General features: G+C 38.7%; 1 protein-coding gene across 1 annotated transcript in view; it reads right to left on the bottom strand.

The window, feature by feature from the left end:
• zdhhc9 (zinc finger DHHC-type palmitoyltransferase 9) overlaps positions 1-18,392 on the bottom strand; it is a 36,285-nt gene extending 17,893 nt beyond the window's left edge. The window contains exons 1-4 of the mRNA XM_053630488.1: positions 17,993-18,392; positions 17,558-17,822; positions 6,532-6,692; positions 917-1,075 (exon numbers count right to left, since the gene is read on the bottom strand). Coding sequence (XP_053486463.1) covers positions 917-1,075; positions 6,532-6,692; positions 17,558-17,724 — 487 coding nt within the window. The 5' untranslated portion in view covers positions 17,725-17,822; positions 17,993-18,392. The remainder of the gene's footprint in view (positions 1-916; positions 1,076-6,531; positions 6,693-17,557; positions 17,823-17,992) is intronic.
• Between the last annotated feature and the right edge of the window lie 211 nt (positions 18,393-18,603).

Genomic DNA, 18,603 nt, shown 5'->3' on the forward strand with positions numbered 1-18,603 from the left:
GATCGACATATGGGCGTGATGGTCAGATGTATACGTATCTTTTGGCCATGTAGTGTTGTTAAAACGGTTCAGCAAAAAGTTAAACTAGTTAAAGCTGTTACAATGAGTTTTGTGCACTACGTGTACTGCCTTACTTCCTGTATTGTAGTATGTACTGTCTTGTAATGTTTGTCACAGCCTTGCACTACCTGCAGTGTTGCATCTGCACTGAACTATTTCTGTGATTTTAATGTGCTTTCATTATGCTAGGAAGTATAATGACAAAGGTTTTTTCCAATCAAACACAACTGCTAAACAACTACAGACTGCAGTCATGCCATATTTGTAGATTGTTATTTTAAATAACGTTCAAACTGTATAGAAATTTTAGTGATAGCAAGGGATTTCACACTTCATTTACACCTGCAAGGGAAAAAATTTGAGATGTGTCTGAAGCATGTAAGCTTAAGTGAACTGTCTGCGGCTGCGCTTCAAAAACCCTTCATAAACGAGTTCGGCGTAAACTGATTTTAAATTACAACTACAAATAAAGTACAAACACTTAATAACTTTTAGTTTTATAACCAGTATACTGCCATAAGACAGTAAAAAAAATCATAGATATGGTAAAAAACAGAACTACCGAACAAAATAATTCCTAAACAAATCAGCCAGATCAAGTTTCCCTGTTGTTGTTTTTCAGAAACAAGCTGCCACAAAGTAAACAAATCCAGTTTGCTGGAAATTTTGATAAATTGCGCACAAACATCCTAGTAAAGTGGTTTTGTTTTTCCAATCGTCATTCAGCCATCTTGTGCACTAAAACTTTTAAATGGCGGCATATCTTCACTGGTTTCACTCATACGCTGGTGCCCCAGATTTCCCCATGGGAGGGCGCACGCACACGCACAAACACACACACGTATGCCAAACTCACCCACACAGTTGTCACAGATGCTACAGTGGGAAGCACGAGGAGGGCGGAAGATCTTGCAGGTGTAACAGTACTTCAGCTTGACAATCTGGTTGTTGATCTGCACGTTCCTGATGCGGGGAGGAGGGCGCTGTCCGGCCGGTACGTTGCCATTGGCTGCCTCTGTAAAACGAGGAAAAAATTTAAATGCGTCAGTGTGGGGTCAGGTCCATTCACAAGCAGGCATGATGTGCTGCCCCAATAAAGAATAAGTAAAAACTGCATGTACATGTACGGTTAATGATAATATACAAATGATATACACGTAGATCTCACACAGGTTTTAGAATTTAGGTCATGGATAAAGAGTTTTATTTTAAATATTCACTTTAGAATGTTAAAGAAAAAGACTAGAGTGAAAACAACAACTTTTCATGCTTGAGAATGAAAAGCATTATACAGTGAGCAAAAAAAGCTGCCAATTTTACAACAGCATATTAATGGTGTAATCAATTCAATAAATCCCTGGTTCTTTCTTTACCCATACACAGCTTTACTTGGTCTACTTCTGCCTTCACAGTAGGCTTGGCAGAATACTTTGTGCTTAAAGGACAGAACATTTTGATTAGTGGTGCATACTGATTTTCCATCACTGCTTTTGCAATAAAATGCTAACAGCCTAACATTCACTCAGGGACCAACCTTAATTAGGTTGAGGAGACAAAACAACACAGCTGCCTTTAGATTAACATGCCTGTAGCCGATAAAATCTATAGCATATCTGTTCTCAGAACCAGTGCATACTCACACTAGGGTTGCACAGTAAATACCGACCTTTACAACACTGAATTTGTGAAATATTTTAATTTGAAAGTGTTCCAGAGAAAATAATGTTCAGATAAATACAGGCTGAGCTTTAAAGCAACCCCCAACTTTATCTAACATGATTAAGTCTTTTCAGGGTCATTCAAATGAGTACAAGTGTGAAATTTGACATTTACACATTTTCGCTTCATTCTTTTAAGAAACAGGGCGAAGAAAACCTCATTGGTCTTGCATGTATAAAATGCATGTTACTGAACGATAAAAAAATAATATAGGCCTGTCAGGTCCTAGAAAATTCTACAAAGATGTTAAGTACAGTAACTAATTAGAAACTGTGTCTATAAACTTTTGTAGTGTCTACAGCTTAACTGAAGTAAACAAGTGGCAGTTTTCTCCCCAAGTGCCTGGTGGATACCGTAAAACCCTTTATGCATATACATATATACAATTGCAATCAAAATTATTCAACCCCCATTGCAACTCAGGTTTATTGTCAAAATTTACGGACTTTCAGCTGTTTGCAATGAACAAGTCAAACAAAAGGAACTGAAATAGTTCAACACCAACGAATGCTTCAAGCTTTTTCCCCAAATTCAACTGAAAATGCAAATTATTTTGAAACTTCTCCAGTTTCAAAATTATCACGGGCGCGTTTAGGAGTGCACCTTAGCGCTTGTAGCCTCAACTGTTTTATTAGTCATTGTCAGACAGTGTTTGATAACTAAAATATCCTTCTCTCTCTCTCTCTCTCTCTCTCTCTCTTTGCCAGTATCAGCCAGAGGAGGATGTCCTCCATGAGTTTTTAATTTAATTGTTTTTTTGTTGTTTTTTTTTAAACCACAAAGTGGTATCAACTTTGGTATCGAGTTTCGTGTACTTTTGGTGGTATCGGTACCAACTACTAGATTTTTGGCATCGTGACAGCCCTTATATATATATGTACACACACACACACACACACACACACATACACACATACACACACAAGCTTGGAGGCACAACACAATGATCATGCTTTATTAATATGTGGCCACATCCATTTTTTGTTTGTTTGTTTGTTCGCATTACTAAGTGGAAGATATAGTGTACTTATCTCGTTCTGATGCCTTAGTAAGTCATGTCTATGCTTTAGGATCCCGTATTCATGTGTTAATAAACTGTTGCCATGAGGAGGAAACTAGGATTCAGCTTCACAGTAAAATTACACAGTAAAAAACAAGGCCAGATCCTACAAGGAACACTTTAGTCACTAAAAGTCCAGGTTTAGTGCATATAGATCACTATAATGGCGATGACTCCTGCACCTAAATATAGCTAAACATTAACAGGAGAGCTCATTTATCAGCTCTACGCTCTGTCATGTGAAGTGCTTCTGCCTTGTCACACCCACTCTTCCTCATGGTGCTGAGAAGCGAGAGGATGGAGGAGAGACGAAGAGAGAGCTGAGCACGTGCATCTTCAGCAGAGTCAGAGGCTCTGAGCCTATGAGGAAATGGCAGGGTGGGGGTGGGGAGGACGGAGAAAATTCGACCGCAGTCAGCCCTATTGGAAATGGGCGAGGCACAACATAACAGTGTATGTGTACTACCAATTCAAATCAGACGGTCAAAAAATTATTCAATGTGCAGTAACAAGTCCTCACTAACAAATAGGTGATACTGTAGCTAAAACCAAATTTTATATTTTGTTACACCAGCCAACATTACACCAGTCTTAATTGAGTATGCCCACATTTGAGCTATAACAGATGCGTAGCAGCTTGTTACTAAGCAAACTATCCAATTACCCATAGTTATCTTGCTAATGCCTGCCAACAGCATTACAAACTAAATTTGAGAACACATTCAGTGACGCAGCTTGCAAAGTCATACTGGCTGCTGAATACAACATCACAGTCACTTTACATCAGGTGGCATTAAAAATAATAAATAATGAAAACCATAATATATTCCACAAATACAACCCCAATTCCAAAATGTTGGGACAGTATGGAAAATAAATAAATAAAAATAAATAAATAAATAAATAAATAAATAAATAAATAAAACAGCCATTTGAAAATTTAATTCACCCTATACTATATTGAAAACGCATTGTTAACACTTTATTTGATGTTTTACTTTATGAATCTTATTTAGTTTTGAAAATATACTCTCATTTAAAATCTCATGACTACAACACACTCCAAAAAAGTTGGGACAGTTGGCTGTTTACCACTGTGTAACATCACCTTTTCTTTTAATAACACTTATTAAGCGTTTGGGCGCTGAGTGAAGACACCAGTTGGTTAAGTTTAGCAAGTGGAATTTTCCCCCATTCATCCATTATGCATTTCTTCAGCTGCGCAACTGTACGGGGCCTTTGTTGCCTTATTTTGCGCTTCATAAAGCGCAACACATTCTCAATCGGAGACAAGTCAGGACTGCAGGCAGGCCATGCTAGCGCCCGCACTCTCTGCTTACGCAACCATGCGCTTGTAATCTGTTGTCCTGATCTGGATGGCAGCATATGTTGCTCCAAAATGTGTACTTAACTTTCTGCATTAATGGTGCCCTCACAGATGTGCAAGTTACCTATGCCATGGGCACTGACACACCCCCATACCATGATAGACGCTGGCTTTTGGACCTGACACTGATAACAGCTTGGATGGTCCTTTTCCTCTTTGGCCCGGAGAACACGATGGCTGTTTTGTCCAAAAAATATTTGAAATGTTGACTCGTCCAACCACAAAACACGATTCCACTGTGCTACTGTCCATCTCAGATGCCCAGGGAAGTCGGAGGCGCTTCTGGACAGTGTTGATGTTTGACTTCTGCTTTGCATAGTAAAGCCTTCACTTGCGTCTGTAGATGCAGCAGCGAATGGTGTTGTCTGACAAAGGTTTACCGAAGTATTCCCGAACCCATGTCAGGATATCAATTACAGACTCATGACGGTTTTTAAGACAGTGACGTCTGAGGGATCGGAGATCACGCACATTCAGAAGTGGTTTTCAGCCTTGCCTTTTACGCACCGAGATTTGAAAGGATTCCTTGAATTTTTAATTATATTGTGCACTGTAGAAGGTGAAACGCCCCAAATCCTACCGATTTGTCTTTGGGGAATGTTATTCTTAAAGTGCTGGATTATTCACTGATGCATCTGTTGGCAGATTGTTGAGCCTCGACCCATCCTTGCTCTAGAAGGACTAGGCCTTTTATGGAGGCTCCTTATATACTATCATTAGACGATTACCTCACCTGTTTCACATCACCTTATTTCAACTTGTCACATCGCTACTAGTCCTAAATTTCCCCTGTCCCAACTTTTTTGGGACGTGTTGCATGCATCAATTTCAAAATAAACATTTATCTTCAAAAAAAAACTATGCAGCTGATTAGGTAAAACATCAAATACCTTGTCTTTATATGCTTTTTCGTTTAAATACAAGTCAAAGTACATTTACACATCACTCCTAGGGATGGGCGATATGGACTTAAAACTATATCACAATATTTTCTGGTATTTATTGCGATAACGATATCAGTGACGATATAAATATATACCATTCACCACTGTTTTTGGCTACAAGTGACAGCTGCACGCAGTCTTGAGAGCCCCCGAAACACAAACCTTTATCTAAAAGTAAAACTGATTTTCTGTAAGCAAACCAGTTCCAGATTGTAGAGGTAGCTTCTCATTTAGCGATAAACTCCTCCTCAGCTTCACGTCCACCTTCCGCCGTACTTGTTTTCACTGCGAATGGGTTGCACACCGTCACACACAGAAATATGTCATCAACTAGGCTTTATCGTCATTATTGTGGGAAGACTAATTCTTCTTGTGGGGAGAATTTCTACCAGTATATCGCACACGATAAGATCTCCTCTTTGTTTTTATTAGCATTTTCCATACAGTCCCAAGCTTTTCGGAATTGGTGTTGTATATAAATGAGTAAGGACTAGAGATGCACGATACTGGTGTCGATATTGAAACGTATTGACGTATCAGCCGATCCTGATAACAATCCTATACTAAAGTTTAAAATGAGTGATTTTTAAATGAAACACTTCACTTCGATGGTGCCCTGTGGTTCTCTATAACACTACAGGAAGAAATACACAGCCATCAACATCACTTATACAAAACTGTTCAGGTGGCTGTAATTATCTTGTTACCTACTCTATGTACTACGCACTCTATAGGTTACGTTGTGCTACAGGCAATTTTGGCTAGATTTGTTACACTATAGAACTGGATTCATTCTTTTTTCCCAACATTTTTCTGCTGATATTGGGCCAATATCAGCAGAAAATATCAATAATAATAATAATAATAATCATTCTTGTGTTGGGAGAGGACAATTCCATCCGTCCTTCCCAGCACTCTCTAAAGCCATCTAAAAGCAGGCTTAGTATAAACATGCCAGATCAGACACATAAATGGTTGACTTAGCTAACCAACAACAATGCTCACAAAATGGCTAGAATTTGACTTTGTGCCTTCTTGGGCATAAATTTTATTTTATGGTCTTAAATGTACACCTGGAAAGTCTAACAGACTAGGTGGAAGCGCTGTTGTTTTGTTCCACAGTATAAAATGCAACATAATTCAATAGCAACTCAATAAGAAAACACAGATGCACTGCTAGGGTTCAAAAGCCCCATGAATTTGTGCACATGAGTCCAGAGCATGCAGACTGACTAAATCTGCCTGATGACTAAATCGTCACCACCCTGCTTATGTCCCGAGGCTTTTAGACATGCAACTGTTGACCTCATCATCCTCCCCTTTGCCCTCTTATAATCATAAAATCATGAAAACACACTCACCAATCTCCATCTCAATGAAGTTGGCTTCCTCAGGGAGGGCTCGAGGGAGCACGCCTGGGTCACTGAAGCTCGTCCTTAGCAGCATAGCCATGACAAACAAGAAGAGAACCACGGCAAAGACCGGGATAGCTGCAGAAAGATGGACCGCCAGGTATGGGCACCTGCAAGGGTCAAAACACAAACACTGTGATCTTGTATCTTTCCCCCATGTGATTTGAGTTAATACAGTTTATACACAGATTCGATGTTGGAACATGCTGGAGAATCAAAATATGACCTCAGATACACTGAACACACAACAGGAAGCCTTCTAGGCTCAACAATTCTGCAAAAGTAAATAGAGGAAATGTGTATTGTTTATCTTATGAGATCAAATAAAACTGCACACAGTGTCTGTATTTCCCCCCCACCTCATGGAACCTTTTTAAAGTAGTAAAACTGCTAAAGGCTAGAAAACAAACAGAATACTACCTGGGCCAGCATTTCCAAGGCACTTTGCAGTGACAACAGAGCATTAGATACAGCTCCATATCCTCAGGTAAAAATACTGACACCTCTAATCCAAAATGCTTTGTGAAACATGGCTAATTTAATATTCAGCTAATCTGTCCTTATCACATATATTTGTTTCCATCTGTACCTGTCATTTTTTATATTTAATACATTTAAAAATACACATGGACAGTAATATACTGAATCAGCTCATTCTGATATATGTTATGTTGCTCCGTCTACAAAATGGTAAGGCCAAGGGTGTCTGTTCACACAAAAAGAAGCATTTTGAATACTACAGTTGTCACAGTATATATAGAGCTACTCAGGATAAAATTTTGATCTTTAGAATTCTAAGATTCTTAGAAATCCAGAAACTTACCCCTAAACTTAGGCCTAAGAATAAGAGTAATGTAAAAAAAAAATCTTAATAGTATGAGAAATGAGTATCTAGGAGCACTTCGGGGGTTCCTCAAACTGTTAAGCTTAGTGAAAGATGCAAACACTGAGAGAAACAGCACATGCGCATACATCTTCAGTTAGTGTTAATAAATATGTAGGCTACAGCAGCAATTCATTGACGATGCAGAGTTTACAAAGATGTACTGGATCAATCACATGGTTGTCCTTTGTTAATCACAGATTTCATTTATCAAATACAATGCAAACAACACAATATTGTCATGCATTGATGCATGGAATATGGAATATAAACATAAATAAACACACATTTCAGTTCTTAGCTAGAATTCTTGCCTTTACTCGGATGATAATCACATAACATAAGAAACAGTATTATTAGATTTAGCTCTTTCGGGGCACTGGGTCTTGACATAAACTAAATGTAATGGGTTTTAATACAGTCTCCAATTATATGTGGAAAGAACAGATCATATTTTGATATTTATTTATGGTATTTAGTTAGCACATACAATATTTTCTCACACTCATCTATAGTTGGGGTGTAAAGATCCATCAATATGCATTGATGTATTGATCAAATAACCATCCGATGTACCTATGCAATGCGTAAACATCAGTGCGTGTATGACTTTTAAGCTGGACCTTTGCCACAACATAGTACAATCAGCGATCAAGAAAAAAAATTCTCTTTAGTTAGATACAAATCATGGGTGTGTAAAAGTGTGTTGTTACTGAAGCACTAAACATTTATGTGAAATTCTACACAATAACTCCTACCATGGTGTAGGAAAGGGTTGGGGGGGTTTTCCAGCTTTGTTTTGCTGAGTGTGAAAATGTCAAATCTTTATATTTCAAATGTCAAAGTTTAAGTTCATCATTGGTCCTTATTTGCACTGAAATATATAACATTTCATAAGGAAGAAAGCTCCAATACATTTTCCAGAATATATTTTGGTTGCATCTGTGAATTAATAGAAACATTACTGATTGTGGGAAATAGACACACTCAATCGCATTGACTCTATTGCATTTTTGCTGCTAATGTATTTATAAAAACATCATATTCAATTTCTTGTCACTATTCTACACTTTACCTGGCTGCTACTGCAATAACTGCTATGTCCATAGTTGGTATAAGTTGATCTGCTGAATACTAAGTCATACCATGTAATGTTTATATTTATACCATTTTTAAATTACATTGTTACTCTTTGGCACCTATCTTTTGCACTACCGGTTATATCAGACACTTCCACACTAAACTGTGTACTGGTTGGCATTACATTGTCACTTACTGAGCCTACTGTCCTGTTTTAATAGTATTGTATTGTCCTGTGTTGTTAGCATGTGAACTTTATGTAAACGTGTGGAGATCTTATTTAGTTCCGTGTCGTCTCATGTGGTTAGCGTGTTGTTTTATGTAGCACCATGGTCCTGGAGGAACGTTGTTTCGTTTCACTGTGTACTGTACCAGCTGTGTATGTTTGAAATGACAATAAAGTGAACTTGATCGATCAAATCGAAAACGCATCGTGGTAGTCATTGAGGTATCGGCAAATATTCAATCGGTGGCTAAAAGAATCTAGATTAGATCATATCGTCATGAGACTTGCGATTTACACACCTAATCTATAGTGGGCAAAACAGTTAGATATGAGGCATTAATCACTTCTATCATGTACTGGCAAACCATTTTTATATATCGAATAGTCAGGTTGAACCATAATCTACCCTTATTCTTATTCTACTCTTCTTGTTTCTATTCTTATTCCTTATTCCACCTTTAACCTTTCTTGCTTTCTTCCACCAGCATTTCAGTCAGACCTCATACAAACTTGCTCATGTTGGCTGAGTTGCATGGGAGGAATTTTTAATACCTTTTGCATACTGTATGTGTGTGCGTGTGTGTGTGTTCTCTGCCTGTCTTCATCAGCAAAGAAGAAATTGACCAATTCTCTCTCCTTTTTGCCAGTCTTTTCCTCAAGTTGAGGGGATGAAACCTGTTTTCTTCATCTGCGCACTTGCCACTGGAGCCATTGAGCGTGTGTCAACCATCCGAGTCAAAGTAGCACACACAACTTAAGTCATCCATGGACAAAATAAAACGTTCAGCTTAGGGTTAGCCTATTTCAATACAGCTTTGACAGTCTCTGACATTATAGAATTGAACCTTTCCCCACATTGTAGCGCTGAAAATGTATGGAACTACAAATCCATGTCAAACCAGTGGAGATTTCAAGCAGCTCTACTAGGTATTAGGCCTATACTTTAGCAACAAAATGTGGGGAAGATGGCATCCTCCTTTGCAGCAGACAAACAGTGCCACTCTTTAGTCATAGCTAAGAGTGAGTCAGAGTTTAGGATAGTAAATGTTAAGGCCAAGTCTTAGACAGAAGAATCTGGGCAGATCCCATCATTTTTGTGGGCAACTTGGGTGCTCTAAAACTACTTCCTCAGGCTCAGTACAGAATATCCACTGCACTGAGCTATTAATAGAGGAGGCTTGAGTCTCCTCCCACTCAGCTGCATGTGGAGCGCTTCTGCACTACTAATGTATGGGCTATATATCGTTGTTGCCGTCCTTGCACTGTGACAAATACATCAGCTTCAAATGCATTGGGAGTGGCCACCTAACTGCATAGATTTAACATAGATCCACCCTGATGTAACTGCACAAACAATGTGAAGGCTGACCATTTAAAGTCACACCAGACCATAAACCTTTGCAGCACGTTTCATCAATCCAATCGGAGCGCTGGCAGCCACTTCCATGCTGTGACGTTACGTTGCTGGGCAGGTTGCCTTTTTTCGGCTGCTCTCTGACATGGTGCCAAGTCCAGTAGATCAATTCTGCTGGGTTTCAACACAGCAACAGAGCAATAGGGAGAGAATAGCAAACCCATTATCATAATTTCCCAACAGACAAGTGGAAATGAGTTGAACAACAAGTTGTCCTGAAACTGGGTAGACAAGTGTGGTGCATCAGCATAAACGATGTCTCAACCAGTGGGACAGGTATGGTCTGTTTGGCTGGTGTTGCCTTGTCACCAGGAATGAATTTAAGGGGCAGGGAAAAAAAACAATATATCTAACAAAACACTCTACTGCCATAAGCCAGCATGCAAAGAAAGGGATGACTGTGTGTGTGTGTGTGTGTGTGTGTGTGTGTGTGTGTGTGAGAGGCTTTCTGCTATATCATCCTCCTCCTGATGACTACCCTATGCATCTCAGACTAACTTCATCATTACTTCCCATCACAGCTCAAAGCTTCCTGCACTATCACACTGCAGTGCATATGATCTCTGTTCTACTAATCAATAAAAATAAAAAAAAAACTATTAACTATTAGATTAGAACTTCGTTTTTTCTCCACCCTAACCTGAATTACAGTCAACCCTGATAGCCATCTCATGCTGCTTTTAAAGCTACTGTACATACACATGATGCACTAGATTACTAGGATCTCACTGACAATTCTGTCTTGTCCCTGAACTGCAGTGCCACATAAACGTGCTTTCATTCCTAAATCACAGTACAGTGGAATAGATTTGTTGACTGTTGTCATACACAATAATAATAATAATAATAATAATAATAATAACGAATTAACATAAAACTCCTTATCACAGCTTTCCACCAGCACAGTCAGGTCACTTGTCTCCTTGTTAGTGATGCCTTTCTTTCTCTAGCTGCGCTTTTTAAGCCAATAGATTTGACTTAGGGTGTGTACATGTATAAATATACACACACATACATGTATGGTGTGATGGTGCACAGAGAGAGAGAGAGAGAGAGAGAGAGAGAAGGGAAGTAAGGCAATCAATACTACTGCATTATCACGCTAGCCTCTGGGTGGTTCAGTACAGATGCTTGGGGTGGGGGTACTTAGCCTTCATTACTAAAAGCCTTCTAGAGGAGCATCCGCTACTCCCACTAGGGAGCAGAGGAAGGGTGGGCAGGGAAATGGCTGTTTGACGTACAAAGACTGAGTAAGATTCTTAAGCATAGGGCACATACAATGGGTAATTAAAGAGACAGGCAACATCAGCCTACTATCAATAAAACTATAAAATTAAGAGTAAAAGGACAATATTCAGTCTGCATATTGCTAAAATGACATTTTTACAGCAATCACTTAGGTTATAGACAGTTTAATGGGTTTCAAAAATACCAAAAATACATAGTGTGAGAAATATGGCAAAAAATTATGTTATTCGTATTATTATATGTACCGTAATTAGCCTAAATATCCTTTCAATCTCCTGTCCGTCAACCAAACTTCTCTTCAAAGCCCAACCCTCCAAAGACACGCACACACAGTGCAACATACTGGAGCAGCAGGCCTTCTGTTCAGTGCAAACAGTTATACACCCCGATTTCATATTGAGAAACTTAGCACTGCATACACTGATTGAATTTGTAGAACTTACCCATTGCTATGCCCCACTTAGTTTTGGTTAAGGTTGTAATGTTCAACAAGCTTTGGAGTCCAGAATGCCAAATATGAAGCATTTAAATAAAAGTGGTAGAAAAATGATCAAGTGGAACAAGGTGGAACAATGTTCAGTATGCATTTTGAAAGCTATATCCTATAAGCAATAAAACTAAAGCACGTAGCATAATTGTGCAGCAGGTAGTGTAAGTGTATCACAGCTCCAGGGTTCTGGGTTTCAACCCTGAGCTCAGGTTACTGCAGAATTTTGTGTGGGTTTCCTCCAGGTTCTCCAGATCTACCTTTCCTTCCAGTAATCCCTAGCAATCCAGGTGGAAGATATAGAAATAAAAGGGCAGCATTTTCCTACAGTGCAGGGAGGCAGTTCAATGATAACACTTTAAGAGTTAACCCCCCTACTAGCTCTTGATAAATATTGCCAGTGTCAGCTAGCCAACATTGAATAGTCTGTTGCCATTCTCCATTTCATACTTGTAATCATTTTAATAATAATAATAATAATAATAATAATAATAACGTTATTGTACTTTAGCTTTACATGGCCCTAACCAGCATGTTAACAAAAACAAAGAAATGCTTAGTTAGCCATGCTAGCTAACATATTTTAGAGCAGACGTTTGTGTTGCATGTGATTTTTGACAGGCATAAACTGGCAATGTTAAGTCCAGTTCCTACACCTCTCCTCTTATGCTCCCCCCACACATGCACACACAAAGAGACACACACATACTGTAGTGGAAAATTATAAGGTCTTGTAAGATTATTTAGAGTTTCCAATTAGCTTATAGTACAAGCAGTTGAATTAGCTAGCTAACTATATGATTTGCAGCATAATGATGCACTCTGGTAGGATCATTTTTGGAAGGATACCAGATTACACCAAAACCTACCAAGCAAAATAATGATATGTTCAGACGCAAAGCAAGTTCTGAGTCGGTTTTCAAGCCCTTGAAATCTCGCAGGTCTTTACGGTGGGCAACTAACCATTGTTACTTCTTTTCTTCACTTTTGTTTGGTCCCACACCATTTCTTGATGCTGTCTTTTCAGCTCCACTTATTTCATTTTCTTGGTGTCATGAGCTACTGCCAGCAAAAACTACTGGTCAAGTTCCAGGCCACTGCATCCACAAGATTCATCAATAACTCTGAATCCTACGCTGATCTCTTACGATACCATGCTAGTGATTCACCTGCTGTTTAATTTCTAGCATATTCTAGTTTGCAGACACACAAACTAATAATAATAACAACAACCACCACACAGGGAAGTCAAAGCCAAAGTTAGAGAGAAAAGTTCTTCTCAAGGCTTCTACTTTAGTGAGAGCAATTGGCCAAAATGTTTGCAGATTTAATATAATATATTCATTCCATTCAGTGGTTAACAATAATACCTGACATGATTATGGTTGCAATAACACAGTGATTCCTGCAAGAGTTAAGTAACGTTTTGTGATTCATACATTATATGAGAAAGTTCCTCACAATACAGCAGGCAGGTCTTCCAGAATTTTCCAATCTGAGAAATTTACGCAAAATCAGGAAACTCTGCAATATTCAGCGGAGCTTGCGATTTTCCGAAGAGTTGGGCCAAGATGTATCATGTCACATCATAACAAAGCACATTTAGTCAAAGCGCTCCTCAATTCATGCGCATCGAACATGAGTACAGCTAAAAGGTCTCATTTACCAACAAACGTCACTGTGGAAGAACATGCTAAACAATTTCGTGCAACTGCAATTTTGCCAATTCAAGTATTTTTTTGATCACATTTTGAAAAAACCCGCAGCAAAATCAAGCATTTTTGGCCACAACAATCACAAAAAATCCTGTGCGGACTGAGCAACGCATGACTCCTTGTATCGTATTTATGAGCCCAAATAGCAGATATGCCTAAAACATAACTGCAATATATTTCTTAATAATGAACTGTTTCTGATATTAAATATGTACTACAAAAACTACTACTAACTACTAAAGACTTTTTCTTTTTCCAAAGACTTCTATTCTGATCTTAGTATACATGTGTAAATTAAAAATGTTGTCCTAGTAGACATTGTGATCTTTAATAAAGATCTTTGCCACTGTAATACTTTAATATGTGTTATAAAAAAAAAGCCCATTTAAGTGATAAAGGCACAATGCACCTCACAACAGATACAAAGGACATCAGTGCACTGTGTAACTAAAGTGTGTATTCACTTTAAAGTCTTTCTGCAGTCCAGTCTCTAACAGAAAGGAGAGCTCTCCATGACAAAATTAAGTGAATTTCTTTGATCATCCCCCTTTATTATATGAGGGGTTTTTGTTTTTTTAGAAAACCTAAAGTGAAAATTGAAACTGGTATTGGTGTAGCTTAGGTGTCACTGAGAAGGAGAAGATGCTTAATCAATGCTTAATCCTTAATAAAGAGTTTAGTTCTTCAGGAATTAAATTATTTACAGAGCAAATGATTTACATAGAACAAGGGTTGAGGACCAACCAGGAATAAACTCATGGTAATTATGTGAAACACAGTATCTTAGATTTTAGAGAGAAGTAAACAAAAAGGCCTTTGGTATGCTTTAGCCATAGCAGAACTGGCAGTAAAGCTTACACTGCTTTATAGCAAGTCAAATCTACCATGAAAGTGAAGAAAGTGCACCTGTCTCACACAAGTGGCTACTTATAACACAACGGGAGTAAAGTATAGTGCAGTCCAAACATTTCAATCAAATGCTCTTGCATTTGCACACAAATACAGTGTAGTGACAGTATGCCAGTACAACTCGATTTTGTCAACCACTATAGATTTTCATATACTGTTTCTATAATGAATTACAAAACTTCAGTGGATATATTTGTGCTCCAGAACTACTGCAATTATAGCCATAGGGAGTGCAAAGAGCAAACATCCCTGTGGTTTATGAAGGGTTACATTTTCAGCATTTAGTGTTGAGTGGCCAACAGGAACAGGTAGACAATGGAATTGATATGATCATTTGATATATTTGAGAAATATGCTTAACGGATATCCAAGTTCCACCCCGACAGATAAAGACTGTGTATGTGGTTTGTGAAAGTAAGAAACATAATTTTGTTCTACCATGTCACCCCTTGAATTATTATAATTCATATCCTCTTGTTGATCAATAGAACCATTTAAAAAACAATTACCTAAAAACTAACATTCAGGGAGAGAGAGCTCATAATTTTTTTTTTTTTAATTTTTCAAAGCTATCTTCTGTAAAAATCAATTTTTGGTCTACTTGGTCTAAAGGGTATCACTGCTGGTTGGAAAAGGAAGTATTTCGCCTGAATTTCTTCCCCAGAAGTACAGCTTGATACAAATGTCCTGCAATGGAGGGATAATCACCTCCAATGGCCTAAATTATTTCACACAGACATGCCCTATTCACTGCAAAACTCAACACTGCACCAAATAACAAGTTCAATACGAGTAGATAGAGGAAAAGAATGGCCATAGAGAAATGCACTGCAGTTTGAGGGACAGTCAGACTGATACTTCTGCTGTGGGGAGCAAAAGAATGACAAGTATATTGAGTAACAGGATCATGGATACTAATGAACCTTCACAAGTATATACAAGAGCACATATTTTAGAATGTGATTATGTTTTCTATCTAAGAGAAGAAGCAGAGAGAAACCGAAAGACTAATTGGTGCTTTGCTCTTCAATCTGTCCCAATGGGCTGCTTTGCTATGGAATATCCCAGGCACATAACCCAGTCTGATGGGAAATGGCCTAGCTGGGTTCAGGAACAGACAAAATCACGCTGGCACACTTAGCTTAAAATTCTTAGTTTGGACTTTTTCTGTGATAAAGATTAAATTCCATTAAGATTATGACTAAGGTCAGCTAATTTAAGCAGCTGGAAGCATTTTATTGGAATATGTTCTTGCTTTCAGCTGCTGTCAACCTAGGAAAAAGTAATGCTGATGGGCAATGGTATCCACCCAGCGCTTCTTGGACCTTATCCAACCCACTCACAAGGACATCAACTGTCTGTTCACAAGTCTCCATCTCTGTTAACTCAAAGACAAATACTACCTAAACCAATAAGTCAAACAAAAATAGATGTGTACTAAGTTTAAAAATGCTCAAATTAGACTGTTGGCCTGAATGAACTCCTGCAAGTCCAAAACCTTAATACTGATTTCACATATGACAAATGGTCAGCATAGTCATCATCGCCAACAACTGACCATAACATTCATCAGCAACAAAAAGCAAGAGTAGATGTTACAAATGTTAAAAATGTCAATTTTGAATGGCCAAATGAATCTATAAGTGCTTCTTAGGCTTTACATAGTTTCCAAAAAAAAAAACTTGTGTTTATTCTATTTACAATGTGCTAAACCTATTTTTTGCCCTCTATCTATTACTATTAGTCCACCATAAGGATCCAGCACATTTGACTCAGGTAGCTAGATAATCAAGTGTCTCAAATTACACTTCTGCTCTGTGGGTTAATTTCCATGTTATCTCTCCCTATGAGGAATAGTTAACAGCAGCTCAAGTGTGAACACTGTGTACGGTAAACACCCCATCAGCCATCAGCAAATCCCACCTGAAGCATGGTCGTAAGCTATATAAGCTTCATCACAGACACAGAGTATACAACCATTTCCTGTATACTGCGGAACAATCACAGTAATAGATTAATATTCTCATTTTGGCACTCTTTTAGCTTGTCATGAAAATCTCTAGTTCGGTTAGAATATAGGCATGCACATTCAAATCTCAGCAAGATTCTTTTCTCAAATACATCTCAAATGTGTGTGTCTCTATAGGGGGGTAGTTTGAACCGCAAGTCAGGACAACATAATGGAAGTCCTTGACCATATCATTTCATAAGTGTTGCAGACTGCTCAAGAGCAACTTCTAGCAAGCCCTTAAACACTGGTTGGGTTAACTATTGTACAGGCATAGAAGATTGAATGATGATGCTAGTGGAGGTAAGGCTATTAATAGAACCCAAAATACTTGCAGGTCTTCTTAAGGTCTAACATTGCTGTGGACATAGGTATGGACCAAATATACTCAATACAGAGTATCACCATTGCGGTCAATACTGGTCTTACCACTGGACTGGTATCAGAATAGGTCGGATATTTTCTAAATCAATCCACTGACGCATTTTTTCCATGAAATTATGTTACGTTGCCTGACACAACACCCTGCTTGCACATAAACACAGGAGACATTTTTGATTAAATCACCCCACCGTCATGCATCTAAGGTTACACATAACTTGATACCAGAAGCTTGTGTAGAATTTATAGGATAACATTATCGGATCAGAGCTCCGAGATCAGTACATCAGTGTTAGGTCGGTTGCATCTGTGGTCTTAAGAGCAGCCTGATGTCTAGTAATCCAGAAGCTAATGAATGCCACATGCATACATTTGCATCTGTCCAAGTGGGAAAAACTAACAGATGCTACACAATGCACAACACCTCTCAGAAGGCCATAGGTTGGGAATAAACTTGTTTCTAGTGGAATAAGGGAACACAAAGGAAGCAACATCACAGGCCTTGGTGTTGATTTTATTGTAATGCATATGTAGCAACCAGACTTGTTCAAGAAACTCAGATTAGGCCACACCATGCTTAATCTCTAACACACAGAGGAGGGGGTCTTTTGGGTGATAACTTACTCGAATGCGAAGAAGAGAGAGCAGGTCCCCATGATGAGAAAGAGTGTGAGGTAAAACACTCCCTTCTGTCTTGCCATCATCACACGGCCATCACAGCAGAAAGTGTTCTTTCCTGGCAGCTTTTCCCATTTTCTGGTAGATTTTTTCGGAATCATGACCGCCGACATGATGATACTTTTATTTCAGAGCAATGATTTGGAGATTCTGGGGTCACGTGTGTTTCTCACTAATCACTGCGGCGCGCGAGTGTAATAGGACTCAGTCACTGTAAAGGAAACAAAGCCGACATACAGGACACACGATTAAACAATGTGGAAGTTTTTTTTTTTCTCCCAAATCCAAATCTGGTCGTGGATTCACATGTTCAGAAGGCTGTTGGACATCCGAACAGATGCTTCTTAGTCGGCCAGGCTGTAGGCTGTGTGTATACTGTACCTGCCGATCTATGAGTCTCCAGTGGAGTGTTAATGGTTTCTAACACAGTCCTGTTCCAGAGACGCAGAATTCCCGTGCCATGTCCAACCGCATAACCGTGCAGCACTCAGCCTGAAGAAAGCATCCAAAATAAGGGGGAAATCTCGTTCAGAATCGGTTCAGGTTGAAAACGAAAACTGTACTAATTCAAGCGGATACTGTAGCCTCAGCTGGAGACTGGACCTTGACCGACTGACATTCATGTCATGTCATTTAGTAGCGCAGTAAACAGGCGTTATCCCATACACATACATTTACACGCACAGACCGGCTCTTTTTCTTTCCTGGGACGTGGAACAGTCTCCAGAAACAATGTTTCGGTTTTGCAAAATAATAATAATAATAATAATAATAATAATAATAATAATAAATGACAAATTGCTGTGTACTCGCAGAATTTTCCTCGCGAGACGGAAAGCTGGATTGTGAATGGGAGCAGGAAACACGCCTAGATTGAACCGACTCATCTTAAAGGGCCAGTGCTGTACCGAGCATCCAGGAACAAAGGAAATCTATTTAATTTCCATCCTGACAGAGAGCCGTATTCAAAACAGCAACAGAATTTTGCCTAT

This window comes from Ictalurus furcatus, chromosome 8 (genome assembly GCF_023375685.1).
Source record: "Ictalurus furcatus strain D&B chromosome 8, Billie_1.0, whole genome shotgun sequence".
Lineage (NCBI taxonomy): Eukaryota > Metazoa > Chordata > Actinopteri > Siluriformes > Ictaluridae > Ictalurus > Ictalurus furcatus.